The 27,502-nt window shown below is 44.0% G+C and overlaps 1 protein-coding gene and 1 long non-coding RNA gene across 3 annotated transcripts in view; one reads left to right on the top strand and one right to left on the bottom strand.

Moving 5' to 3' along the window:
* Positions 1 to 11,683, bottom strand: part of MERTK (MER proto-oncogene, tyrosine kinase) — a 106,010-nt gene extending 94,327 nt beyond the window's left edge. Inside the window, exon 1 of one of the 2 annotated variants that reach the window (XM_078056307.1) lies at positions 11,418 to 11,683. In XM_078056307.1, the coding sequence (XP_077912433.1) occupies positions 11,418 to 11,478 (61 nt within the window). In that variant the 5' untranslated portion in view covers positions 11,479 to 11,683. The remainder of the gene's footprint in view (positions 1 to 11,417) is intronic. The other variant, XM_078056306.1, reaches the window with a different exon arrangement.
* On the top strand, positions 10,669 to 24,514 carry LOC118544617 (uncharacterized). The gene is made up of 3 exons (XR_004921675.2): positions 10,669 to 11,165; positions 22,270 to 22,356; positions 24,189 to 24,514. It is a non-coding gene; the product is annotated as an uncharacterized LOC118544617 (long non-coding RNA).
* The last annotated feature ends 2,988 nt before the right edge of the window (positions 24,515 to 27,502 follow it).

Below are 27,502 nucleotides of genomic sequence, written 5' to 3'. Positions count from 1 at the left end.
GCTCATGAAAATGTGTTCAACACTGTAAACCATTAGGGAAATTCAAATTAAGACCACAATGTGATATCACTTCATACCTGTCAGGATGGCTAAAATTAAAAACAGTGACATCACCAGATGCTGATGCTGTCGAGAATGTGCAGTTTCAATGGCCCATAAAAGTAGAAAGAAGGCAGAAGAGTTGGGTGTCAGTGTTGCAATGCCAGAAGGCTCCAACCCATGTTTGCCGGCTTTGAGAATGGAGGAAGGAGCCAGGAGCCAAGGACTAGGGGCGGCCTCTAGAAGTTAGAAGAGGCCAGGACACAGACTCTCCCTACAGGCTCCAGAAAGGAAGGATGCCCTGCTGTTACCCTGATGTTAGCCCCAGTGAGACCCAGGTCAGACTTCTGACTTACTGAACCGTAAGATATGATATTTTGTTATTTTGAGCAACTAAGTTGGTGGTAATTTGTCACAGCAGCAAATGGAAAACTAATACAGTATGATTCCATTCATATGGCATTTTTGAAATGACAAAGTTACAGAAATGGAAAACCGATTAGCGATTGCCAGGGGTTAAGGAGGTGAGAGGGCAGTGGGATATGGGTAGGCTCTAAAAGGGCACCATGAGGGATCCTGCAGTGGTGGAGTGTATCCATGTCAGTATCTGGCTTGTGACATTGTACTACAGTTTTCTAAGATGTTACCCTCAGGGGAAACTAGGTAAAGGGTACATGGGGGCTTCTCCATATTCTTTCTTTTTTTTTTTTTTTAAGATTTTATTGATTTATCTGAGAGAGAGAGAGAGAGAGAGAGCACAAGCCGGGGAGAGAGGCAGAGGAAGAGGGAGAGGGAGAAGCAGATTCCCTGCTGAGCAGGGAGCCTGACGTGGGGCTCAATCCCAGGACCTTGGGATCATGACCTGAGCCGAAGGCAGCTGCTTAACTGACTGAGACACCCAGACGCCCCTCTCCATTTTATTTTTTATTAGAAACAGCATAAGAATCGAAAATTATCCCAAAAATTTAATTTTAAAAATCTAACTATGTTTAATAGCTTCTATTGGGTAAGAGGCAAAAGCCGCAGAACCTGTATTATCTCCAGACGCTCACACTCTGCCAACTTTTCCACCTACACGATCCTCTCTGATCCTGGGCAGGGAGTATCCTTGCCCCCAGTTTGTAGTGAGGAGCCTGAGGCTCACAGGTGCTAAGCAACTGGTGCAGATCATCACGGGTAGAAAGGAGTGAAGGGACTTCTCCCGGTCCCACCCACCCTCGCCTCACCAGCCACATTCAGGCTCCAGCTCCTAAGCCCCTACTTGTGGTTGGTTCTGAGGACTGGACAGAACAGGGCTCCAGTGTGCCTGGTGCCAGGCAATGGCGGGGATGGGGTGCTGGGTGGTGAGCCTGGAGGGCCAGTGGGGGCTGCTAAGATGGTCTCAGCCTGCTTTGCAACCGGGCTACAACCAGCCCTGAACAGCATTACCAGATCTATCTAGAGTATTCTTGAGGTATTGAAGAAATGCCTCAGTCGAGATCTTCCACAGCAATAACCTACCTATAAAATGGGCAGAAGAAAGGTTTTTCTCTATTCTAATAACAATTTGGCAATATATGATGAGGCTGAAATTGATACATCCTACAACTCAGCATTTCCACCCCTAAAGACTCACACATGTCCACAGTGAGACATGCATGCAAGTTCATGGCTATCTTAACTCGGATAATGGTTTTGACACATATTTGTCAAAAACTCTTCAAACTTGACATAAAATCTGTGCATTTTATTATAGCAAATTAAACCTTTTTAAGGAAAAAATTAAAAACAAGAATGCTCACGGCAATTATGTGGGAAACAAAGGCAAAAGAAAAAAACTAAATTTCCTTACTACTTCCAGTCCATTGATAAGTCCTTAAAACAGGTGGAGGGATCTTCCTCTGGTAGCTCAGCCTCTTGATGTTGACACTTGGCTAAGGGCAAAAGGCAATCTTGGCTTAACATCTCTGGACCCCCAGGATCCTGTGAGTCTACTTTAAACAAATGGAAATTCCTTTGGAAACTTCCTTTGTCTCTATCCCAAGATATGTGTTGGCAGTCATCTCGCAAGCCTAATACCCACTGATACACATCTGAAGGGTATCAAGACTGAGGTTTTCACTAACAGCAATAAAAGACCTTTTCCTAACAATAGCTAGCCCCCTCAGGGTCCTAGAAACCTTGTTTCCAAAATACCTGGGAAGCTTGTGCTGTCCCTAACCCCCTCCCAACTTGAAAGTATATAATCAGTCACTCCTCAGGACCTCAGTACAGCTTTTCCCGCCCACGGGTCCTGTCCCCGTGCTTTACTAAAACCACCTTTTTCACCGAAAACGTCTCCAGAATTCTTTCTTGACTGTCTGCTCTGAACCCCAACATTTCCACATCAGCAACACTGCTTGTAACAGAAAAACGTAGAAAACTCTAAATGCCCAATAAAAGGAGACCGGATAAATAAACTACGGTGTATCCACATATTTGCCTATGAAGATAAATAAACTAGGGCAACACTGTTCAACTCAGATGAGTCTAGAAAACAACACAGAGTGAGAAAGCAAGCTGAAAGAAAGCACACTATTTATATAAAATGTTACCATGTGTGCATAGCACCAGCTGCTAGTGTCCTGCTCAATGCTAGGTCCCCCTTTTCCTTACAAATGGGACTCGATCTCATTCAGGGAGCAACCACACTTGATTTGTCACTCTTTTTTTTTTTTTAAAGATTTTATTTATTTATTTGACAGAGACAGCGAGAGCAGGAACACAAGCAGTGGGAGTGGGAGAGGGAGAAGCAGGCTTCCCGCTGAACAGGGAGCCCGATGTGGGACTCGATCCCAGGACTCTGGGATCATGACCTGAGCCGAAGGCAGCCGCTTAACGACTGAGCCACCCAGGCGCCCGATTTGTCACTCTTCCTTGAAGCTCGGAATGGCCAGGGAAACCCAAGCAGAAGTCAACAGTTCGGGGCTTCACATAAGGCTATCATCTTCTTATGGCCTAAAAAGGGTAGACTCAGCTAGCATGAAACTGGTTGTATTTTGTCCTTCCTCATTCCTTCTTCTTGGAATGCAAATGAAATGCCCAGAGATGCAGTATCTATTTAGAGACAATGAGCTCTAAAACCATATAATAAAGATGACGGACTAAAGAGCCGGGAAGAGCCAGGTCCCTGACCACATCATGGAGCCTCTGTTCCAACCCCGGCCTGGCTACCCTCAGACTGCTTGCTATAGGAGAGAAATACCCTCCTTTTGGTTGAGCCACTGAAGTGAGGTTTTCTGTTACATGCAACCAAAAGTAAACCCTACCTGACATGGTGTCAAACAACACTGTAAAGCGTCACCAATACAATTATGTGTTGTCAACGGGTAAAGAGATACGTGGGAATTAAAATACCTAGTGTGGGGGAGTGGTTTTCTCTGGGGGAGGTGAGGCAAGGGGAGGAGACTGGAGTGGGGAGCAATGGGGGGCTTCAGTGGGGAAGGTGTGAGGCTCCCCAGTCCTCCTCAAAAATCAGACACGTTGAATTGGTGGGGTGTATCAGGAGATGTGCTCGGAATGGGTTGGACTCCTGATGGTTAAGGTTGCACCCTAAAGACTGAGTCCATAGGCCCGAGGTGGGGTGTGGGCTTCCATAGTTTGAAAAAGCTTCCTAGCTGATTTTCTCCTTGTCCTCCTAGCCAAAATGCTTATGAGCTTTATATCCTACAATTCACATTATAAAATACTTATTTAATTTCCAAATATAAAATTACATCATGATACTAAATGAACAGACTTTTAAAAATGATATACCCTCTCCCTCTGCCTGCTTCTCTGCCTACTTGTGTTCTCTCTCTATCTCTCTGTCAAATAAATAAATAAAATCTTTTAAAAAAAAATTAAAAAAAAAAAAAGGGCGCCTGGGTGGCTCAGTCGGTTAAGCGGCTGCCTTCGGCTCAGGTCATGATCCCAGGGTCCTGGAATCGAGTCCCGCATCGGGCTCCCTGCTCCGCGGGGAGCCTGCTTCTCCCTCTCCCTCTGCCTGCTTCTCTGCCTACTTGTGTTCTCTCTCTATCTCTCTGTCAAATAAATAAACAAAATCTTTAAAAAAAAATTTTTTTAAAAAATTAAAAAATAAAAATGATATAATTCCCCCCTGGACCCTGGGGATTCTGCTGTGCACCCTGGGGAGACATGTTCTTCTCTGCCCAGCCCTTCTAGAAAGACTATATAATCATCCCCATGTCTTCCAGAACCCAAAAGTCCATGCTCCCTGCAGACTGGACAGTAAGAAGCCATAATTTGTTTGGGCACATCCAGTATTCTCCGAAATACACATTTGTGTAGCTGGAGGGGCTACTTCATGGGGGCACAGACAGCTCAGGCGTCAGGGAATGGCAGATGCCCACAGGACAGAACCCACTGGTATGACTCATTTTTACAAAAGACTCTGTATTGCCTCTGGCCCCGCTTCTAGGCTGATGCCTGAGGACACTCACAGCCAGAGTCAGGCACAGAGCTGGGAGGTTCACCCTCAATCTGGAACCACACTGAGAAAGTGTCCCACCCCCCTCTCCCCTTCAGACACAATCTGTTTTCTGCCCAGATGGGGCCCCAGAATTACCTATCTGCCCTTCCATTCGAACAGTGGGGATTTGGAGTTTGAGAAATGTGGAGCACCACACTCCAAGTGTCCCTGCAAGTTATTATCAAAACTGGGATGAGAACTTCTATCTCTGTATTCCCCAAGTGGTTATATTTTTCAACGAATGCTTTAGATGGAATGTTAAATCTAATGAGCTTCCTTTTTCCTTTGCTCCAAAACCTTCAAAGAACATTGTTTTCATCGACAAATCTTCAAATCATGAGGCAGAATTGTAAAAAGGCTTAAGGGCTGGTTTCACTTCCTGTGTGGAGGCATTACCATTAAGTACTGCAGCAAGTGGAAAACCAGCCCCGCAAAGAGGCAGCACTTGGGAGTCCATGAATATTTATCACCTCACTGTGCATTCACTAAGTAGCTCAGGGACAGAAAACAACTTTCAGCAAGTTTGAGTCCATGTTCTAATATTCTCCACTAAGACAGCTTGTTCTGACTTGTAAAGAAAAGATCATTTCCAAAAACCATAATGAGGCCAGTCTACTATTCGGTGCTGGAGCAAGCCCTAAAGCTTAAAATAGCAAAACAATCGCTTCTCCAAGATAAACAAGGCTTTCCTTTGTGTGTCTAATGAGAGGCAAGACCACAGCGAAGGCAGATTCTACGTACGATGTTTACTGTCCTTGAATACTGAGGTAACTGGAGCTCCCCCAGCCCTCCAAAAAAGCAGATTATACAAAAAGAGATCTGTCCGGGAGCATTTGCCTGATTGTCAAATGCCAACCTGAGAGTGAGCCCCCTTCCCGGGTGAGCTAGGGCAGGGCTCTAACACTGTGATGATCAGATCTGGCTGGGACCTTGGCTCACTCTCCAGGCGCCAGACAGAACCTTTGAAGGAAACGACTGAAAAATACCCAGAAGACACATTAATGACTGGGTACAAGGAGACACAGGAGCATAGAATTTGCTCTCACGAAAGTCTATAAATTGAGATGAAATGAAATGGGTTTTCTCCAAGCAAAAGTCTCTCAAACATTCTTAGTTTTTGGTGTAAAACTTCTAAAAGATCTTGGTCCAAACATAGTCAACATCTGTCCCCTCTCTCTCTTTCTCTCTCCCCCTCTGTTCCTCCCCAACCACCCCCAAGACTCATGGAAAATCCATTTTACCATTAAGTGAAAGAACCCTGTAGGTTTCTCTATGACATGTATAAGACATAATCACCCTTTCTTCATTTACCACTTTCAGATTTTATTTATTTGACAGAGAGAGAGAGCGCGCACATGTGCAGGGGGAGGGGCAGGGGCAGAGGGAGAAGCAGGCTCCCCGCTGAGCAGGGAGCCCGACCCAGGGCTCAATCCTAGGACACTGGGATCATGACCTGAGCCGAAGGCAGATGCTTAACTGACTGAGCCACCCAGGAGTCCCGTTTATCACTTTAAAACACCAGGAACTGAGGAGGTCACCTGGACGTGGCAGCCTAGGGCTTCCCCTGCAGGTCATGCCCACAGATCCTAATGGAATTCTCAACCCTTGCCAGGCTGCATTTTCAGCCCTCAGCTGGAGGCAGAAGGACTAGAACACAGGTGAAGAGACAGAATAAGTTACTTCCCAAGTCAGGGGTTAGCACATGCCCCGAGTGTAGGAGGCAGAGGAGTCTGGGCTTCCCTCAGGGTACCTGGGGGCTGGCTCAGCCCTGCCACCAAACAGGAAGTGTCTGGAAGCCAGGAGTGCATCTGGAGCTCTCTGCCCGTGTGCTCACGGACCACCCGCACACGCACACACTCAGACACGTACACAGTTAATCCAAGAAACAAAGCCTCATTTTGTATCCACTGCAGCCAGAAGGCTTCACTTGGGAAACCTAGTTTTAGCTGATAAAAAGGAAAGGGATTATCTGGATACTTACATTCAAAACCCACACAACCAAAAACAACTGCAACAACAAAAACAAACCACACCCACTCTGGAGTAGTGTTCTGTGGGAAAAGTTGAGCAGGACTTGGACTTCATTTTTATACCTTCCTGAGAGGCACATGACAGGAAGCTATTCCTGTACTATGCTAAGCCTGAACTCAACAAGTGGAGGTAACGGGCGAGGCGGGGTGGGAGGAGTGGCAGCAAGGCAGGCCCTGCCTCCTGGGACAAGCCACAAGTGACCAGCGTGGGTTTTGCAAGCAGAACTCCTAGGAACAAAGCCCTAAAGAGCGGCGACAAGGACCTGATCGCTCTAGGGCTCTAGGACCCCTTCACTGACGGGCTCTGACTGGTGGAGGGTGGCTCACAGCTCTGTTCTCGTATTTCAGGCTGCAACTTAGGATACATTTCAGCAAGAAAAGAACCTTTCCCCCCAACACCCTTTGTCTAGGAAAAACACTAGCCCAAAGTGTGAGTCCAGAAGAATGGAGGAGAACCAACAGCAGTGATGGCTGATATTTTTGGAGCATTTACCACTTGTCCTTAGCTCATTTCATCCTCCTGCCTGTTCTGACTAGTGAAGAGACTCATGGTACCAGAGAGGAAACTGATGTCCTGAGTTACCCATGGCCCCCAGGGCTCCCCAGACACCAGTCAGGTGGGACATGAAGCCCAGCTTGCTGCCTACCCAGCCCCCCTGTTAACATTTTCATCCCAGTCCCAAGAAACTCCTGTGGTGAACCTACTTTTTTCCATCTTTTATAATCATTAACCTCCTGCTGAGACGCATACCAACCCAGAGCCATGTGCTTTGGGTAAGATTAAACTAGTGACAATGGGCCAAAGTCAAGGCACTCAGGGTCACAACTAACAGGGTATCAGGCAACCTGCCTCTGGCAAGGAGTTGCGATCTCTGTGTTAACATGAAAAATCAGCTTTTGACCTTTTTTTCCCTCTAGTTGGAACAGTTAAGAAAATATAAAATGTCAATATTGCTCTATTGGGTTAATATAGTCCCCAAATCTATCTTCTTTCAATGCCCTAAGTTTCCTAGTAATGAAATCACTTTGGCATCACGGCAAAATATAAGACTGTTTTGCAGCAATTCTGTGTCTGAGTGAGCCAGCAGGAGCAGAGAAGGGGGAGGAGCACATGGTGAGACCCACAGAGGCCTGGCCCTCTGACACCATCCAGATACTGAGCATCTGACATGGGTGAAGCACTGCAGCCAGAAGGCTTCACTTGGAAAACCTAGTTTTAGCTGGTAAAAAGGAAAGGGATTATCTGGATGCTTACATTCAAAACCAACAAAACCAAAACAAATGCAACAACAAAAACAAACCACACACCATCAGGTAGTGAAAAGTGTTCTGAGGAAATTAAATTCAATGGAGAGAGAGAGAGAGAAAGAGAAAGAGAGAGAGAGAGTGTGTGTGTAACTCTGGTTGGTGTGGGAGGGAAGCCCTCTTCCAGGGTATCTGAGCTGAAACCCAAGAAGGAGCCAGCATGCAGAGATCTTGGGGAAAAGATTCCAGCCAGAGGGAATATCCACTGCAGATGAACTAGACAGACACTTGTGGCTGGAGCAGTGTGAACATGAAACAAGTGGAAATGGGGCAAAGGGGGTGGGAGGCTCTTCACACCCTTGCAAACACTGGGGGGAGTGGGAAGCCGCTGGAGAATTTTAAACAAGGAGACAACACCGTCCAATTCTTTACAATTTCATCCTGGCTATTATGTAGGAAGCCGCGGTTACACCTATGTGTTCATTTATAGGTGGGGGGATCCGATACCCTGGCTCAGCTTTTCTATCCGGTAACATGTTCCCAGTTCATGGGCATCTAAAGATTCCACCTGTTCATAACCAGCTCTGACTGGTAACTCACTGGCCCTGCTCCTCAGATTATCTGAAAATTATTTCTAAAAATAAAACTGAAAAATTATTGTTAATTTTGAACATATCTGTGTTCCAGTCGTCACTTTCAAAAAGGGGATCGGAATGACTTTTTAAAAACTATTTATTTTTAAAATGTGCCCTGCTTACTTCCAAAAAGCATTTGAGGCCATTGTCATAAAGCTTGTAAACAACAGAACAACTTCAAGTTCTCTCGGGGAAAATATTTACAATATATTGTAACATGCGTTCTGGCATTCCATAAGCTTGGGAGGGAAACACTAACATTGAAGGGTTTTAAAAGCCCAATTTGGGGGCGCCTGGGTGGCTCAGTTGTTAAGTGTCTGCCTTCGGCTCAGGTCATGATCCCAGGGTCCTGGGAAGGAGCCCCGCATCGGGCTCTCTGCTGGGCAGGAAGCCTACTTCTCCCTCTCCCACTCCCTCTGCTTGTGTTCCCTCTCTCGCTGTGTCTCTCTCTGTCAAATAAATAAAATCTTAAAAAAAAAAAAAAAAGCCCAATTTGTTCTAAGGATCGAGTTCGGCTACACATACTGTTTCATGATGGACTAAGTCCTTCACTTTTATATTTCTCCTCCTCTGTCCTCTCCCTGGCCCTCTAGAGAGCCACCCTTTGCCTGGTTTCACTGCTCACTGGCTCCCCCATCCAGAGACTGAGCAGAAAAGGACAGACTGGAAAGTCTGATGACATTGGTTCAGCAGTTTCAGTTCTGTGTGTGTGTGTTTCTTTGTGGGATGGTGTTTGTGTGTATGCATCTGTGTGTGTGTGTTTGGGGTTCTGGGTTAAAGTGAGATGTAAATTTTAATTAGGTTTATCCATTCCTCTCCATTGTATACAAACACATCCCTCACGTTGACCCTCTTTCTCTCTCCCTCTCTCTCTAAAATCTTAAAACCGGACAAAGGGTCTAATTTCCATTTTTAGTCTCTACCCATAACATTCTTACTTCTGTTCTAATTCTGCCAGTGAGAATCCCATCCTTTAAGCTTTCACAAGTTAAGATGTAACACTGTCAGACATCTCACTGGCGAATTCAAGATAAAAGGCAAAAGGTAAGGTGCCTGGGTGGCTCATTCGATTAAGGGTCGGACTCTTGATTTTGGCTCAGGTCATGATCTCAGGGTCATGAGATGGGGCCCCGCATTGGGGTGGGCATGGAGCCTACTTAAGATTCTCTCTCTTGGGGCACCTGGGTGGCTCAGTCAGTTAAGTGTCTGCCTTCAGGTCAGGCCATGATCCTGGGAGTCCCAGGATCAAGCCCCCACCAGGCTCTTCGCTCAGTGGTGAGTATGCTTCTCCCTCTGCCTCTCTCACTCTTTCTCTCAAATAAATAAATAAAATCTTAAAAAAAAATTCTTTCTCTCCCCTCCCTCTGCCCCACCCCCCCAGCTCTCTCTCTCTTTTTCTTGAAAAAAAAAAAGGCAAAACGTCGAAGAAAAAGTGGAGAAATTTTTCATTCTTCCTGCTGGGTGGGTTTTAGCGAACTTTTATGATTATCTGACTAAAGCTAATTGCTACAAAAGGTTTTTGATAATGGTTTTTTAAAAATTTAGAGAAACACACCATTTTTAAATATCTTATAAGCACCAAAACAATCGTTTCGGTTGCTTTTCTCCTAATTTTCACCACATTCACTACCTCCAAGACTATTTATGGTCAGTCCTCAGTAGTAGCAAAATAGAATGGGTTTGCAGCAGATTATGAAAAAACGGGATCTGGCAGAAATGCTGAAGAATTTTTTAGGGTTTGGTGGGGGTGGAGAATGGAACTGTCAGTTCTTTGATTGGTTTTGGCTTTTGATGTTTGCTTCAAATTGCTATGTGGCCCCAAATTATAAATTGCTATGTAATTTAATGTGTAACAAGAGGGTTCACTGCTTAAGAATTTTTTGAGCAACTGAGCTTTCAAAGGAAAACCTCAAAGGAAAACATTTTAAGTAAATTGCTTAACTATAAATTGAACTTTCCAGGTATTCTTAAAAAATATCTTTGACTGTAATTAGGTAAAAGCTATTCAGCCATGTTCACCGTCAAGAGACAAAAACCACATGCTGAATGGAAATAGAAAACTTTTAACTAAGAAAAAATGCCAGGGATGTGTTTATTCAAAATACCCCCCTTCCATTTCTTTTTCTTTTTGGCAAAGCCTGGTTAAGTTTCTCCCAGCTTCCTCAAGAAATGCATCAGCGATCAACTTAAAACTTGTTAAGCCTCCGAACAGGCTGTTGACGCAGAATGGAACCCGCCTTACCTTGCCTCCACTTATCAATCTAGAACCTTATATTGGAATGTGACCGAATCGGGACAAACCTAGATGCTGTCCAAGCACATTAGATTCTGTTCAGCAATAACAGGGGTTAAAAGAATGCTTCCCCTGTGTCCAGGGTCCCCACACTCACAGGGTGTCCGTGCAAAGAGGTACTAACATTACCTATAAGAGCCCAGTGGGAGCAGACTGGACGGCTGGCCCTCCCTGGCGGACTCCCGTCCTTGGTCGATCGCAGCACCAGGAATGTGACCCCAACTCCCCAGCCTGTTCGTCTCCCGGCACCGGTCCCTCGGGAGATGGGGCCCGCGGCTCCCAGAACTACTGCCAGAGCCGGGGTCCAACCACGCAACGATGTCTAGAGGGAGGTTTTCAGCGCATTCCGGACCAGACCTGCGACCTACATTCCTCTGGAGCGAGAACTTCGGAACCTGCAGCGGGCCGGGCGGAGCTCGATTTCCTCCTCTGAGGTAAGGGGGAGCCCTCGGTGCCCACCCCTACCCGACTCCACCGGGACGCGCATCCACGACCCATACTGGGTGCTCTGTCAGTGGGCTGGTGGGGGCCCCTGCGCTCCACTTGCTGGCATGCCTGGGGCGTGCGGAGGTGTTTGCAAACTTGCCCAGCAGCCAGGCGCGCCCCCGTTGGCGCGCCGCCTCCCGCGAACTCCGAGGCGCGAGCCCCCGGCCCCCAGCGCCTGGCCCTGGGCCCCGCGCCCTCACCTCCGCTCCAGAACGCTGGGAGGAAGAACCACAGCAGTAGCCGCAGCAGGGCCCGCCCCATCCCGGGGCCGCGCGTCTGGAAATTTTCTCCCGATCGACGGACAGACGGACGTCCCAAACCTGGCCAGTCCTGGGTCAAGCGCGCTAGCAAAGCTGCCTAGTGCCGGCGGCCGGGCAGCTAGCGCCGAAGTGCCGGGCCGACCCGGGGGCAGGAGGCGCCTAGGGCCGAAAGGGGCGGGTCGGGGGCCGAGTCCGAGCTGACCCGAGCCAGTTGGGGTGGGGAGGGGGCGGGAAGGAGGGCGGAGAGGCGCGCAGCTAAGGGGAAGGAACCCCGGCTGGACAGCAGGGGCGGGGAGGGGCGGGCCATGGGCCGAGCTTGGGCGGCCCGGGATGGGGGCGGGGGGGTGGAGAGAAAGGGAGGGGACTGAAAAAGAGGGGAGGGGCGGGCGGAGGTGAGGAGGAGAAAGAGCCTTGGCCTCTGGGCGGGCCCGGAGTCCAACACGTGTAGGAGAGAGAGAGAGAAATGTAGGAGGGGAGTGGAGGGCTCCCGAGGCCTCAGCCAGACCCAAGAGGAGGGTCCAGCACCTTCGGCCGCGACGATCCCGCAGTCCAGACGTGCAAGACACAGAAAACCCTGGCGACAACGTTCCCAGAGGCGAAGGCCACTGTCGCACCGCTTCCCACTGAGGGCCCCCTGGGTACCTGGCCAAAGGTGTGAGACCCGGCCCTGGCGTCGAGGAGCGCACTGCCTCCGGGATGAACCCTTTACTGCGCCCCCGTGAGGAGTCAAAGAGAGATGAGGCTCAGGGAGGGAGGTGAACATCAAGGAAAAAGTGCACAGCAGGAGTGGAAAAGCAGCTGGAAGCTATAAAGTGTGGAGGGGCCAAGAGGGCAGCAGCAGAGAAAGCTCATTATAAAAGAAATCAAGCCACTTTTACTAATAATTGCAACAGGAGCTTACACTTGTATGTTTTCTTAAAGGAATCATTTTTAGGATTATTTTATCTTTAAAGATTTACTTATTTATTTGAGAGAGGGGGAGGGGCAGCAGGAGAGGGAGGAGAGAATCTTTTTTTTTTTTTTTAAAGATTTTATTTATTTATTTGAGAGAGAGAGAGAGAATGAGAGAGAGAGAGCATGAGAGGGAGGAGGGTCAGAGGGAGAAGCAGACTCCCTGCCGAGCAGGGAGCCTGATGCGGGACTCGATCCCGGGACTCCAGGATCATGACCTGAGCCGAAGGCAGTCGCTTAACCAACTGAGCCACCCAGGCGCCCGGGAGGAGAGAATCTTAAGCAGACTGCGTGCTGAGCCCCCCAGCCTGATGGCTCGATCCCATGGCCCTGAGATCACGATCTGAGCTGAAACCAAGAATGGGAGGCTTAACTGACTGTGCCACCCTGGTGCCCCAAGATTATTTTAATGTGATTCTTTTTGACAACATGAGCCAGATCATTGTCATTTCTCTGCTCAAAACTCTACAGTGTTTCCTTTTTTTTTTATTTAAAGATTTTTTTTTATTCATTTGACAGAGAGAGACACAGCGAGAGAGGGAACACAAGCAGGGGGAGTGGGAGAGGGAGAAACAGGCTTCCCGCGGAGCAAGGAGCCCGATGCGGGGCTTGATCCCAGGACCCTGGGATCACTACCGAAGGCAGATGCTCAAGGACTGAGCTACCTAGGCGCCCCAGTGTTTCCGCTCTTGCTGCATAAAGGCCAAAGGCCTACAAAGTCCTATGGGACCTGGGCCCCTATCCTCTCTGACCTCATCTCCTTGCTCCATTTCCATTTATGCTGGTTTCCTGTCAGTCATTGAACCTTAGGCTGGCTGGCCTCTTTGGGTAGATTTGGTTATAAAGAGACAACCAACCCAAATGGATTTAGACAGGTTATTATTTATACTGACAGCAAAAGCAAAATCAGCATGGTGTCGGCTCCTTGTGTCCCCAGCCCCAGAGGAGGGCACCAGATCAGAGGGGCCAGATGTACACACTTGAGCAGTGGGGTACTCTGCTGCTGAGCAGCCAACTCTCATCTATTGCCAAGCATTTTTATGGACTTACACTGGAGACTGCAGTTGTACCTTCAGGGGAGGGGGAGGCATGGAGCGAAGGAGATGGAAAGTCCTGTGCTCAACTAGAACTATGGAGAAGGAAGAAAAACGGGCTTGCTGCAATCGCCCGCAAGATAGGGATGGGAAACTGCTCACCAGGCTTACCTTCTCTTGTTCTGGGAGGAATCATACAGCAATCTGTCAAGACTTGGGTAAGACTACAATCAAGCCCTGCCTACATGCCTACGTGGAGATGTGCAAGGTCACCAGGGCATCTCAGCAGGGTCGTTCTAGAATTTTCTTGCTGTGGCTCATATATACTAGACACTCTGCCACCGCAGGGTATTACACCAACTGTTTGCTTGGAATGCTCTTCCCCCAGACTCACACCCTCTTGGTTAACTCTACTCCTTCAAGTTTGCTCAAACCTCTCTTTCTTGATGAGGCCTACCTTGCATAAAACAGTTCAGTTCCAATGATCTATTTCTATGTGACATATCACCCCAAACATAGTGGAGATAAAACAACAACCATTATATTAGAGTCATGGATTCTGTGGGTCAGAGATTTGGACAGAATGCAGGGGAGACAGTTTATCTTTGCTCTCCCATCTCTGCTGGGATCTTAGCCTCAAATGGCTGGGGACTAGAATCATCTAGAACAGGGGTCAGCAAACTACAGCCTGCCAACCTATCACCTGTTTTTGCAAATAAGGGTTATTGGAATAGAGCCATTTGTGGTGCTTTTGTGCTATGACAGCAGAGTTGAGTAGCTGTGACAGAGATCATATGACCTTGTGATCTGGCCCTTTAAGAAAAACTTGGCCAGGGGCGCCTGCGTGGCTCAGTCGTTAAGCGTCTGCCTTCGGCTCAGGTCATGGTCCCAGGGTCCTGGGATTGCCCCGCATCGGGCTCCCTGCTCCGCGGGAAGCCTGCTTCTCCCTCCCCCACCCCCCCTGCTTGTGTTCCCTCTCTCGCTGTGTCTCTCTCTGTCAAATAAATAAATAAAATCTTTAAAAAAAAGAAAAAGAAAAAGAAAAACTTGGCCAACCTCTGATCTAAAGGCTTGTGCTGGGATTTGCACTGGGATGACCTGAAGACTAGGGCTGCAGACCAGAGCACTTAATGAGGCTTCTCCATGGTGGCCTCAGTGCAGTTGGAAGTCTTGCATGGTGGTTTGGGCCTCCAAGAGCAGGCATTCATTCTGGTGAACAAGGCAGAAGTTGTAGGGCCTTTTAAGACCTATAGCCTCAGAGGTCACCTAGCTCTACTTCACCAGACTCTCTTGGTGTAAGCAGTTACAACCCCACTCTTACAGGGACGAGCCATAGACCCCCACCTTCACCTCTCGATGATGGAAGTGTCAAAGAATTTGCAGCTATGTTTTATTACTTCCACAAATAGGAAAACATAGCTAAAATGTGGGATATCAGCTCTACTGTATTAATTTCACACATACCATGCATCTAAATGACATTGGAATTTATTTTTTTTATATATTTGGGTTTTTTAACTTAAATTCAATTAGTTAACATAGAGTATATTATTAGTTTCAGAGGTGGAGCTCAGTGATTCATCAGTATTATATAACACCTAGTGCTCATTACATCACATGCCCTCCTTAATGTCCATCACCCAGTTACCCCATCCCCCTACCCGGCTTCCCTCCAGCAACCCTCAGTTTGTTTCCTATGTTTAAGAGTCTTTTATGGGGGTGCCTGAGTGGCTCAGTCAGTTAAACATCTTCCTTTGGCTCAGGTCATGATCCCAGTGTCCTGGGATTGAGCCCCACCTTGGGCTCCCTGCTCAGCGGGGAGCCTGCTTCTCCCTCTCCCTCTGCCTGCCACTCCCCCTGCTTGTGCTCTCTCTCTCTCTCTCTCTGTCAAATAAATAAATAAAATCTTAAAAAAAAAAATAGAGAGTCTCTTTTGGTTTGTCTCCCTCCCTGATTTCATCTTGTTATATTTTTCCCTCTCTTCCCCTATGTTTTGTTTCTTAAATTCCACATATGAGTGAGATCATATAATTGTCTTTCCCTGATTGACTTATTTCACTTAGCATGATACCCTCTAGTTCCAACCATGTCATTGCAAATGGCAAGATTTCATTTTTTTTTTTTAAAGATTTTATTTATTTGACAGACAGACACAGCGAGAGAGGGAACACAAGCAGGGGGAGTGGGAGAGGGAGAAGCAGGCTTCCCACTGAGCAGGGAGCCCGACGTGGGGCTCGACCCCAGGACCCTGGGATCATGACCTGAGCCGAAGGCAGACGCTTAACGACTGAGCCATCCAGGCGCCCCAAGATTTCATTTCTTTTGATGGTTGAGTAGTATTCCATTGTATATATACCACATCTTATTTATCCATTCATCTGTCCATGGACATATGGGCTCTTTCCATAGTTTGGCTATTGTGGACATTGCTGCTATAAACATTGGGGTGCAGGTGCCCCTTTAAATCAATATGTTTGTATCCTTTGGATAACTACCTAGTAGTGCAATTGCTGGGTCGTAGGGTAGCTCTATGTTCAACTTTTTGAGGAACCTCCATACTGTTTTCCAGAGTGGCTGCACCAGCTTGCATTCCCACCAACAGTGTAAGAAGGTTCCCCTTTCTCCGTATCCTCACCAACATCTGTTGTTTCCTGACTTGTTGATTTTAGCCATTCTGACTGGTGTGAGGTGGTATCTCATTGTGGTTTTGATTTGTATTTCCCTGATGCCGAGTGATGTTGAGCATTTTTTCATGTGTCTGTCGGCCATTTGGATGTCTTCTTTGCAGAAATGTCTGTTCATGTCTTCTGCCCATTTCTTGATTGGATTATTTGTTCTTTGGGTGTTGAGTTTGATAAGTTCTTTATAGATTTTGGATACTAGCTCTTTATCTGATAAGACATTGGCAAATATCTTCTCCCATTCTGTAGGTTGTCTGTTGGTTTTGTCGACTGTTTCCTTTGCTGTGCAAAAGCTTTTTATCTTGATGAAGTCCAAATAGTTCATTTTTGCCCTTGCTTCCCTTGCCTTTGGCGATGTTTCTAGGAAGAAGTTGCTGCAGCCGAGGTCACAGAGGTGGCTGCCTGTGTTCTCATCTAGGATTTTGATGGATTCCTGACTCACATTTAGGTCTTTCATCCACTTTGAGTCTATTTTTGTGTATGATATAAGAAAATGGTAACCAGTTTCATTCTTTTGCATGTGGCTATCCAATTTTCCCAACACCATTTGTTGAAGAGACTGCCTTTTTTTCCATTGGATATTCTTTCTTGCTTTGTTGAAGATTAGTTGACCATAGATTTGAGGGTCCATTTCTGGGTTCTCTGTTCTGTTCCATTGATCTGTGTGTCTGTTTTTGTGCCGGTACCATACTGTCTTGATGATTACAGCTTTGTAATAGAGCTTGAAGTCTGGAATTGTGATGCCACCAGCTTTGGTTTTCTTTTTCGACATTCCTTTGGCTATTCAGGGTCTTTTCTGGTTCCATACAAATTTTAGGATTATTTGTTCCAGCTCTGTGAAAAAAGTTGATGGTATTTTGATAGGGATTGCTTTGAATGTGTAGATTGCTCTAGGTAGCATCGACATTTAACAATATTTGTTCTTCGATTCCATGAGCATGGAACGTTTTTCCATTTCTTTGTGTCTTCCTCAATTTCTTTCATGAGTATTCTATGGCTTTTCTGGGTACAGAGCCTTTGCCTCTTTGTTTAGGTTTATTCCTAGGTATCTTGTGGGTTTTGGTGCAATTGTAAATGGGATTGATTCCTTAATTTCTCTTTCCTCTGTCTCATTGTTAGTGTATAGAAATGCAACTAATTTCTTTGCATTGGTTTTATATCCTGCCACATTGCTGAATTCCTGTATGAGTTCTAGCAATTATGGGGTGGAGTCTTACGGGTTTTCCACATAAAGTATCATGCCATCTGTGAAGAGTGAGAGTTTGACTTCTTCTTTGCCAATTTGAATGTCTTTTATTTCTTTCTTTTGTCCAGTTGCTGAGGCTAGGACTTCTAGTACTATGTAGGCCACCTAATATAGTATTTACACACCTGGCGTGGCCTTAGGATACTCTGAATGAGGGTGTGCTGAGAAATGGCTTCAGCCCTCTTTCAGTGCCAGAGAGCCATTCATTCATTCACCATTCCACAGACATTGACTGAGCATGTGCTCAATTCCAAGTATAATATCAACACCTGGGACATATGCACAGCACCTCCCTCAGGAAGCCTGTCCCATGGACCCTCATGCTAGTCATAGCCTGGACTCACTCACTCAGCAGCCATTCACGGTCTTTCAGTCATGGCACCCTGGATTTCCTTAGCAAAACCATGGCTCCCACACTCACATTCCCTCCTGTCTCTGAGCCCTGAGGTGGGGTTCTCCTTCCTGCCTTAAGACCATTCCCTGTCCCTCCTCTCTAAAGTCTGTGGCTTTGATCGTTATGTTACCAGCCCTGCTTGCTGCAGTTATCTACAGACCCCTGGGGCTCTCTCTCTCATTCTTTGAAGATTTCAGTACTTGGACCACAGTCATTCCTTCACAGTACCCTTATAGTAATTCTTGGTGGTTTCAATACCATATAATGACATTCCAACACTACATATTCTAAGCTCCTTGACTTCTCGTCCTCCATTCAGTGTGCTGAGCAACATGTATATGTAAGTGCTAAGTTCTTGAAATTTGCTGGGGAACTGGATGGTGCCAATAAAAGAGTCAACTCAGAATGCCCCATATCTTTTTTTTTTTTAGAGAGAGAGAGTGAGAGCACAAGTGCCCAGGAGTAGTGGGGGGAGGGGCAGAGGGAGAGAGACAATCTCAAGTAGACTCCATGCTGAGCACGGCACACAATGTGGGGCTTGATCTCATGACCATGAGATCAGGACCTGAGTTGAAAGCAAGGGTCGGATGCTTAACTGACTAAGCCACCCAGGCGACCCAATGCCCCATATCTTAAGGAAAGCACCAGCATCAGGGCACCTCGGTGGCTCAGTCGATTAAGCATCTGCCTTTGGCTCAGGTCATGATCCCGGGGTCCTGGGATCAAGTCTTGCATCAGGCTCCCTGCTCAGTGGAGAGCCTGCTTCCCTCTCCCTCTGCTGCTCCCCCTGCTTGTGCTCTCTCTGTCAAATAAATAAATAAAATCTTTTAAAAAAAGAAAGAAAGAAAGAAAAGAAAGAAAGCACAGCATCTTGTAGTTTCTTGGGCAACAAAGATGTTGCATGGAAGGGTCTCCATTCAGTGAGCTGAACAACATACCGGGAGTACAATGCATAGCTCTTGGGGGACTATGTTATAGGGAAGGTAATCCACTAGGAATCTAACACAAGTGTGCCATGGCTCTTGTATAACTGCTAAGTGGCAGTTACACAGAAATCCATTGCTAAAGAAGACTCACCAGATCCAAATCCTACAGTTTGTTACAAAAAGAGAATATGGATAGAAACAACAATAAAATAAGAATATGCATCATAGTTAAAGGTTATTTCATGGTAAGGGGGCCAGAGTGGTCAGGTACAGGATCCTCTGTCCTCCCTTCTGTAAGGCATGTGGCCAGATGCACTTTCTCTTTTGGATCAGGAACCACCTGGAACACCTTGGAAACAGGGAGCCCCAAATAGAGGCTCAGCTGGGAATTCTTATATTTTTGCTGGTTATCTAGACATATTTCCAAGGCATAACCAGCTTCAACAGCAGAGCCCTTTGGGTGTCTCGCTGAGACCAGGTGCAAATCATCTGTCTCACTGTTTTCAATAAACAAGGCTGAGAAGCTGGTACAAATCTCCTTGAACCTCTACAAACCCATGATTACAAAGCAACATTATTAATCAGTATGCTTCATGCCCTGACCAGGAATCAGTGCCATGCAGGAACTTTAGCAAAATAGGTCAAGCTAATTCCAGGCCCTCATGGTACAATAGCTTTTGTAGTCGTTGCAAAATGAAATGGTACAAGTAAAAGTTTACATTCAGCACAGTGATTATTATAGTGAAATAAAGGCATTTCCTTTTGTGGTTTTGGGAACTCTTTTGCGAGAAAATCCATTCACTAGACTGAAAAACTTACTGAAAGTAAAATTGTCTAGCTCAGAAAAGGGATAGTACTATTTAAAGATGCCCCTCAGTGTATTGAACAATTGTATAAAACAATTGTTGGGCTTTCATAGTTTGTTGGGGAAGTGATGTTGTGCATGTCAGAGGATCCATTGGGTGTCCTGGAAAGAGTGGAAGTACAAGTATTCACGTGTTCCAATTTGTTATAAAAATGAGATGTGTATGTTTTCACCATGGTGAGAAAAAGTGGAAGTACTTTTGTCTGGCATTTGTAATTTGTTATGGGGCCAAGAGAATTCTGGAATGACACTTCATTCAGCCAGCAGGCTGAATTACATAGTAGAAAGCCAAGTGCCCAGTTCTTGAATTTTTTTGGGTATGATAATGGGGCATTTAAGATACCTCATTCTACGTGCTGAACAACAGATTGGAAATTGTCCAGCTCGTGTATCTGCACGTGTTTGCATGGCTGTGGTGGGGGTGGGGAGGGCAAATTCGGATTGTGTGTTTAAAAGGCTCAAATCACAGTCAGCAACATACAGGAAGTACAAGTATTGGAGTCAACAACAGTCAACAACATATGGGAAGTACAAGTATTGGAGCATATAAATGACTGCATTTGGAGGGGTAAATGACAAACTGGAAGGACCAGTGTCCAACTTGCAGCTTTTGGAAACCTGAGATGGTATTGATAAGATATTCCTTCACCATGCTGAACAACATCTGGGATGTGCAAATATCTAGATGTTAGGATTCACCAAGGCACTGAGATGGTGCTTAGCAGAGTCTCAGATCAGCATAAAACCATTCTGGATGTACAAGTGTCCAACACTTGAAGACTGGGGGACATTGAGATGGTGGATGTAGGGGATTATTCAGCATGCTACAGAACATAGCAGAAGCACAGAAATTTAGATTTTGTAGTTTAATGGGAAACTGAACTGATGCTTGTAAGCAACTCCATTTAGCTTCTTGAACAAAAATACTAGTAGCCGAAGTGTTTTGCCTTTGTAGTTGTAGGGGAATTGAGATAGTTCATGTAAAAGACTCCATTTTGCTTGCCAAAACCATTCTTTAAATAAGAAGTTTCTAAGTCTTATAGTTTGTTGGCGGAATGGGGACAGTAAGGATATGAGATTGCATTTGCTGAACCACATACTGAAATTACAGGGGTCTTGTTTTGGTGGTTTCTCAGGAAAGGCTGCTGTCTGGTGATCTGCCAGGTAGCAGACAATAGAAAATCTGATTGGTAATAGTTTTTGATTGTCTGTTTGGAGACTTGTATTTCTGTCATCTCCTTGCATTCTCTGTGCTCTTTGGTGTGTTTGCTTGCCACTAAGAGTGCAAAGATTGTGTGTATGTGCACGCGTGTGTGTGCTGGAGCCGCTGAACTGGTGTTTTTATTTTTATTTTATTTTTTTTTAAAGATTTTATTTATTTATTTGACAGAGAGAGGGACAGCGAGAGCAGGAACACAAGCAGGGGGAGTGGGAGAGGGAGAAGCAGGCCTCCTGGCCGAACAGGGAGCCCGATGTGGGACTCGATCCCAGGACCCTGGGATCATGACCTGAGCCGAAGGCAGACGCTTAACGACTGAGCCACCCAGGCGCCCTGGACTGGTGTTTTTAAATTTAATATTTCCTTTTGACCCTTGGTTGATGTTGTAAAACCTAAGCTTGTAGTTCTTTTTGTGTGGGTGAACATTTTAAAAGGGAGTACAAAAGGGGCACCTCGGTGGTTCAGTCAGTTAAACGTCCGACTCTTGGTTTTGGCTCAGGTCGTGACCTCATGGTCGTGGACTCAAACCCTATGTTGGGCTCCATGCTCAGCGTGGAGTCTGTTTGAGGTTCTCTCTCCCTCTCCCTCTGCCCCTGCTGATCCTTCTCTCTTTCTCTCTCTCTGAAATAAGTAAATGAATCTTTAAAAGGTAGTACAAGAGAGAAAAAAGACTTCCTCACAAAAGATAATCATCTTTTACAAAGGCTTGTTTGTCAATAACCCTTTCTGTATCTCTTTCTTTCAATTTGAGGGGAAAGCTCCATGTGCAACAATAAAGGGTTATTAAATCTTAAAAGCTACGCCCCTTACTTCAGCCACAATCTGCCCAGACAAGCTTTACAGCTAAGGACATGTAACAAAATAGTTAGAGTTAATCCAGCTATTAACTCCTCTTTAGGGTCCCCTCTTGCCTGAGAACCTTGCCAGGTCTTCTGGAAGGAACATCAAAAGAACCACAGTCAAGGACTGTCCCATAGATACAGAATAGACTGACATTGACAACATAAACTGCTGTCAACCTGTACTAAAGGACTGGGGTAGGATTTGCAGAGTCTTTAGTCTAGAAGCAGACAAATGCTGCAAAACCTACTTTAGATTTAATTATGGGTAATATTCTACTTTTAGTGAGCATATCGAAAATCTTTTTCCTTCATCTCTAACCATCAATTTTACTGCCATACTTGTTCAAACTGGAATGAGACGTCCTTTAAATAGTATCTTGTACTAACTGACCCCTTGGAATTTAGAATAAGCAATCCCATAGAGTATAAAGTAGGTTATAAGCTAACAATGAAAACATATAATAAAGATTATGTTATGATTAAAGATATATCTTGGTTAGTCTTATCTACAAAACTGCTCAGAATAATGGTAACATTGGTTAAATATTAAAAGTGTGTTTACCCAGTTCTCTTCTTTCATAACTATAATTTTTTCCCCATAGCTTCAATAAGAATCTGTCTTCTTTTTTACCAGGTTATAATTGGATAAATCAATTTGCAACCATGATCATGATGAAGATGTCATTTAAGTATGATAAGAGCTTTATCAAAGAACAAGGTGGTATGTTTCTTTTTTTTTTTTTTTTTTGAGTTTTGAGACTTCTTTATATATTCTGGTTAAAAACTATCTGTCAATAATGTGACTTACAAAATTATTTTCCAATCTATGGCTTGGCTTTTCTTTATCTTAACAATGTCTTCAGCAGAGCAAAAAGTGTTAATTTTGATGAGGTTTAGTTCACTATTTTTTTTTCTTTTTTGGATTGTGCTTTTGGTGTCTTATCTAAGAACTTTAAAAAAAAAAACACAGCTTTATATTTCAAAACACAGATATATTTCACATAGCATAACATTCTCCCTTTTAAACTACATAATTCAGCAGTTCTTAGTATATTTACAGACTTGTGCAACCATCACTGTTTTAGAGCATTTCATCACTCCAAAAAGAAACCCCATACCTATTAGCAGTCATTTTCTGCATCCCCATCCCCACCCTCTGTCCCAACCTCCAGCCCCTGGCAACCACTAATTTACTTCTGTCTCTGTAGCTCTGCCTATTCCAGGCCTTTTGTATAAATGGAATTATACAATATGTGGCCATTAGTGACTGGATTCTTTTATTAAGCATCATATTTTCAAGATTCATTCATGTTGTAGCATGTATCAATACTTCATTCCCTTTTGTAGCTGAATAATATTCCATTGCATGCATATGCCACATTTTGTTTGTCCAGTCATCAGCTGATGGCCATTTGGGTTACTTCCACTTCCTGGCTATCAGGAATAATGCTGTTACGGACATTCACGTAGAAGTGTTTGTGTGAGCATATGTTTTCAGTTCTCTTGGGTATATACCTGGGAGAATTGCTGGGTCATATGGTAACTCTAGGTTTAAATTTTTTGAAGATCTGTCAAACTGTCTTACCAAGTGGCTGCACCATTTTGCATTCCCATCAGTAATGTAGGAGGGTTCCAATATTTCCACATTCTTTTCAACATTTGTTATTGTACAATTTTGGGTTACAGCCATCCTACTGGGTGTGAAGTGGTAACTCACTGTGGTTTTGATTTGCATTTCCTTGATGACTAATGATATTGATCATCTTTTCATGTCCATTTTTTGGGTCCATTTGTTTATCTTCTTTGGAGAAATGTCTATTCAAATCCTTTGCCCATTTTTAAATTGGGTTGTCTTTTTATGTTGAGTTATAAGAGTTCTTTCCATATTCTAGATAATAAATGCTGATGTATGACTTGCAAACATTTCCTCCCATTCTGTGGCTTGTCTTTATACTTTCTTGATAGTATCCTTTGATACAAAAAATCATAAAAATTTTTATGAAGTCAAACTTATTAATTTTTTTTCATTCCTTGAGCTTTTGGTGCCATATCTAAGAAATCATTGTCTAATCCAAGGTCACAAAAATATACACATATGTTGTGTTCTTCTGAGTGTCTTATAGTTTTACTCTTACATTTAAGTTTTTGATCCATTTTGAAAAACTAGTATAAAGTACAAATCAAGTTTCTCTCTCTCTCTCTCTCTTTTTTTTTTTTTTGCATATGGATATCTAATTCTTCCGGCACTAATTGGCAAAAAGACTATCTTTCCTCCATTGAATTGTTTTGCAACTTCGTAAAAAAAAAAAAAAAAAAAATCAATTGGCTCCACTCCTTAAATGAAGACTGCACATATTGTCTTCCTTCCAAAGAGTACAATATGGAAAGGGGGAACAGTAATTTTAAAGTATATAAAGTAATAAGTTACAAATAGTACTTTGGCCAGGGGGCCACAGTTAAAATCAACACTAAGTCATGTGGTTGGTGTACATATGATGGGATGATATGGCACTTTATCTCTATAATCTTCCTTCCCCCAATCCATATCCCCAGTCTAATCAGAAGAAATACATCAGACAAATTCCAGTTGAAGAATATTATACAAGATACCTGACCAGCATTCCTCAGAACTGTCAAGGTTGTTATAAACAAGAGGAGGCTAAGGAAACACAGCGACTTAAATGTAATGTTGTATCCTGAATGGGATTCTGGAACAGAAAACGGACTTTAGGTAATAACTAATGAAATCTGAATAAAGCATGGTTTTAAATTAATAATGTATTGATATTGGTTCATTAATTTTCATAAATGTACCCACCTTACATTTAATAAATGTAAAATATTAATCATAGAGGAAACTGAGTGTGGAATCTATGGGAACTCTCTGAACTATCTTTGTAATTTTTCTGATAAACTGTTCGAAAAAATAAAATTGATTTAAAAATATCAATTGCCTCGATTTGTGTGTATCTGTTTCTCAACTCTACCTGTCCCATGGATCTGTGTACCTAAATTTTCCCGTATAACCCACTCTCTCTTTTTTTCAGCTTTATTGAGAGGCATAGTTGACAACTACAATTGTAATATATTTAAAGTGTATGACATGATGATTTGATATATACATTGTGAGAGGATTCTCTCCACCAAGTTAATTAACACATCTATCACCTCACTGATTTCCTTTTTTTTTTTTTTAAGTGCTCTCTCCACTACTGTCCTTTTGACCAATGTAAGTCATATGGCCAAGGCCATCGTCAGAGTAGAAAGGGACTACAAAGTTACATGGCAAAGCTTATGGATATAGGGAGGCCATTAATTAGGGCCCTTAATGCAGTCAGTCTACCATGAATCTGAAGCCATTCTGACTCCTAACACTTTGTGTAGAAGATCTGTTTTATCTCTTCAAAAATGTATCTAAAATTCAGAGATAAGAGTTGGTGTACATCTTTTCTCATTCACCGTTGGGCACTTGGTGGGTCCTTTCAGTAAGTAAATCATGTCTTATAGTTCTGGACAATTTTGCTGGTTTTATTGATTCTGTTGCCCTCTCTTTTTTCTATTCTCTCTTTTTGGAACTCCTGTTTGAATTTTGATTTCTTGGACCATTCTTCTTATTTTCTTATATTTTCTTACCTATTTTCCATTTCTCTGACTTTTTGTCCTACTTTCTGGGAGATCTTCATTTTGTAACTGTTCTAGTGAATATTTTTCTTTCTATATTTTTAACTTCTTAGAATTCTTTTTTGCTCTGATTATTCCTTTTTATGGTATACTTTTCCTAGTTCACATTGCAATATCATTAAACTTCTCTTATCTATTTGAAAACCTTACTTTTCTTCCTGAGAAGCTGTCTTCTCTATGTTTATTCTCCCTTTACTCCAAGTTGCTTTTTATTGTTTTTTGTTGTTGTTGTTTTAAAGATTTTATTTATTTATTAGAGAGAGAGGACTAGAGAGATCACAAGCAGGGGAGAAGGGTAGAGGGAGAAGCAGACTCCCCACTGAGCAGGGAGCCTGACACGGGGCTCCATCCCAGGACTCCGGGATCATGACCTGAGCTGAAGGCAGATGCTTAACCGATTGAGCCGCCCAGGTGTCTCATTGTTTTTGTTTTTAATGTTAGAAGCTGTATTCATTTTTTAGGGCTGCTGTAACAAATTACCATAAACTGAGTGGCTTAAAACAACAGAAATTTATTCTCTCACAGTTCAGGAGGCCAGAAGTCCAAAATCAAAATGTCGACATGGTTGGTTCCTTCTGGAGATTCTGAAGGAGAAGCTATCCCATGTTTCTCTCCCAGCTTCTGGTGGTTGCCAGGAATCCTTGGTGTTTCTTGGCTTTTGGCAGCATGACTCCAACCTCTTCCTCCTTCACATGGCCATCTTCCTTCTGTATGAGTCTATGTCTTTGTGTCCAAAGTTTCTTTTTCTTGTAAGGATCCTAGTCACTGGATTAGGTTTAACTGTAGTCTGGCATAAACTCACTTTAACTTGACTATATTAGCAAAGACCCTATTTCCAAATAAGGTCACATTCTGAGGTTCCAGGTGGAATTTGTAGGGGAGGGTGGCTGTAGAAGCCACTAGTCAACATAGTACAGAAGTTTCCTTACATGTGTGTTAATTCTTCATTGTCTCTCTGTTCCAGATGTCTACTGCTGTGTAAAAAGTGACCCCAAATTTAGTGGTATAAAACAACAAACATGTTATTTTAATATTCTACAGAAATTGTGAGATAATAATAAATGTGGATTGCCACTAGGTTTGTGGTAATGTTACACAGCAAGAAATGACTAATACATAACCATTGTGAAATTAGATTCTGTGTCTTTTAATTTAATTGTATGGAAGAAACTTTGATATTGGAGAGAGTTATACTTCGTCATGCTGGGAGACAGTTCTGCTTGCCTTTCAAGGGGGCAGTCTGCCCTTGTTCCTTTGGTAGGAAACCTTAGAAGATAGAAATAGTGTCTGTCTCTGGAGTAAAGGGCAGGTTTGTTTATAGCCTTTGAAGACAGAGATTGTGTCTCCTTTTGAGCAAAGGGCAGACGTTCTTACTGCTCATTACTAAAGGTTTTTCTAACCTCACTGTTCCTTTCCTGTGATGTAACCCAATGTGTATGCAGATGTCATGTGGCCTTCTTCACATCACTCTGTGGGAACTGGGGCTCAGGGTACTGGTACAATAACGCTGCTACTGCTGTAAGTAATACATTATCCTTCATCTCTGACCCAGGGGTTTTCTGGCTTCTACCGGCATTCATGGACCTGTGGCAGGCAGATACAGTAAAATTTCAAACCCCTCAGAGTTCTTGAAAAGCTATAGAGAATGATGTACAGCACATTTTACCTGTGGGAATTGGAAAGCATTTTTTTTTTTTTTTTGCAGAGGTGGAAATGTAAAGACTATACAAAAATTACCTCCGAACCTATTAACGAGGCAAGTGAGAATTCAAGCTGCGTAGTTCTTCTTTCTCAGCATGTGGTGTTACTGCTTCTCAACCAACCTCAACTACTCACCCTTACTTGGTAAAGTCTCTATACCTGGGATTGGTTAGGCATGAATGATGGCTAAGAATACCTTGATCATGGAGGGATTTTAGAAGGCACTACCTTAATTGTTGCTTGTTACGTTACGGGAACTGTCATCACATCCACAGAATGACTGCTTGCTGCCATTTGTACCTAAGGTCCCCATTCTGTACCATACAATAACATATTCACTGTACTATGAAGTAGTCCATTACCGTCACCATTTCAAGTCTTGTGGCCTACTAATTTAGCAATTATAGTAATAGCAAAGAGAACCAGAGGCCTAAAATAGTAAAGGATTGCTGGTTAAAATCAGAATTGGGAAGCAAGAACTTGAT

Source organism: Halichoerus grypus, chromosome 10 (assembly GCF_964656455.1).
Source record: "Halichoerus grypus chromosome 10, mHalGry1.hap1.1, whole genome shotgun sequence".
Classification (NCBI taxonomy): Eukaryota; Metazoa; Chordata; class Mammalia; order Carnivora; family Phocidae; genus Halichoerus; species Halichoerus grypus.
The sequence above is the reverse complement of the archived record's forward strand: the minus strand, read 5'-3'. Positions and strand labels throughout refer to the sequence as shown.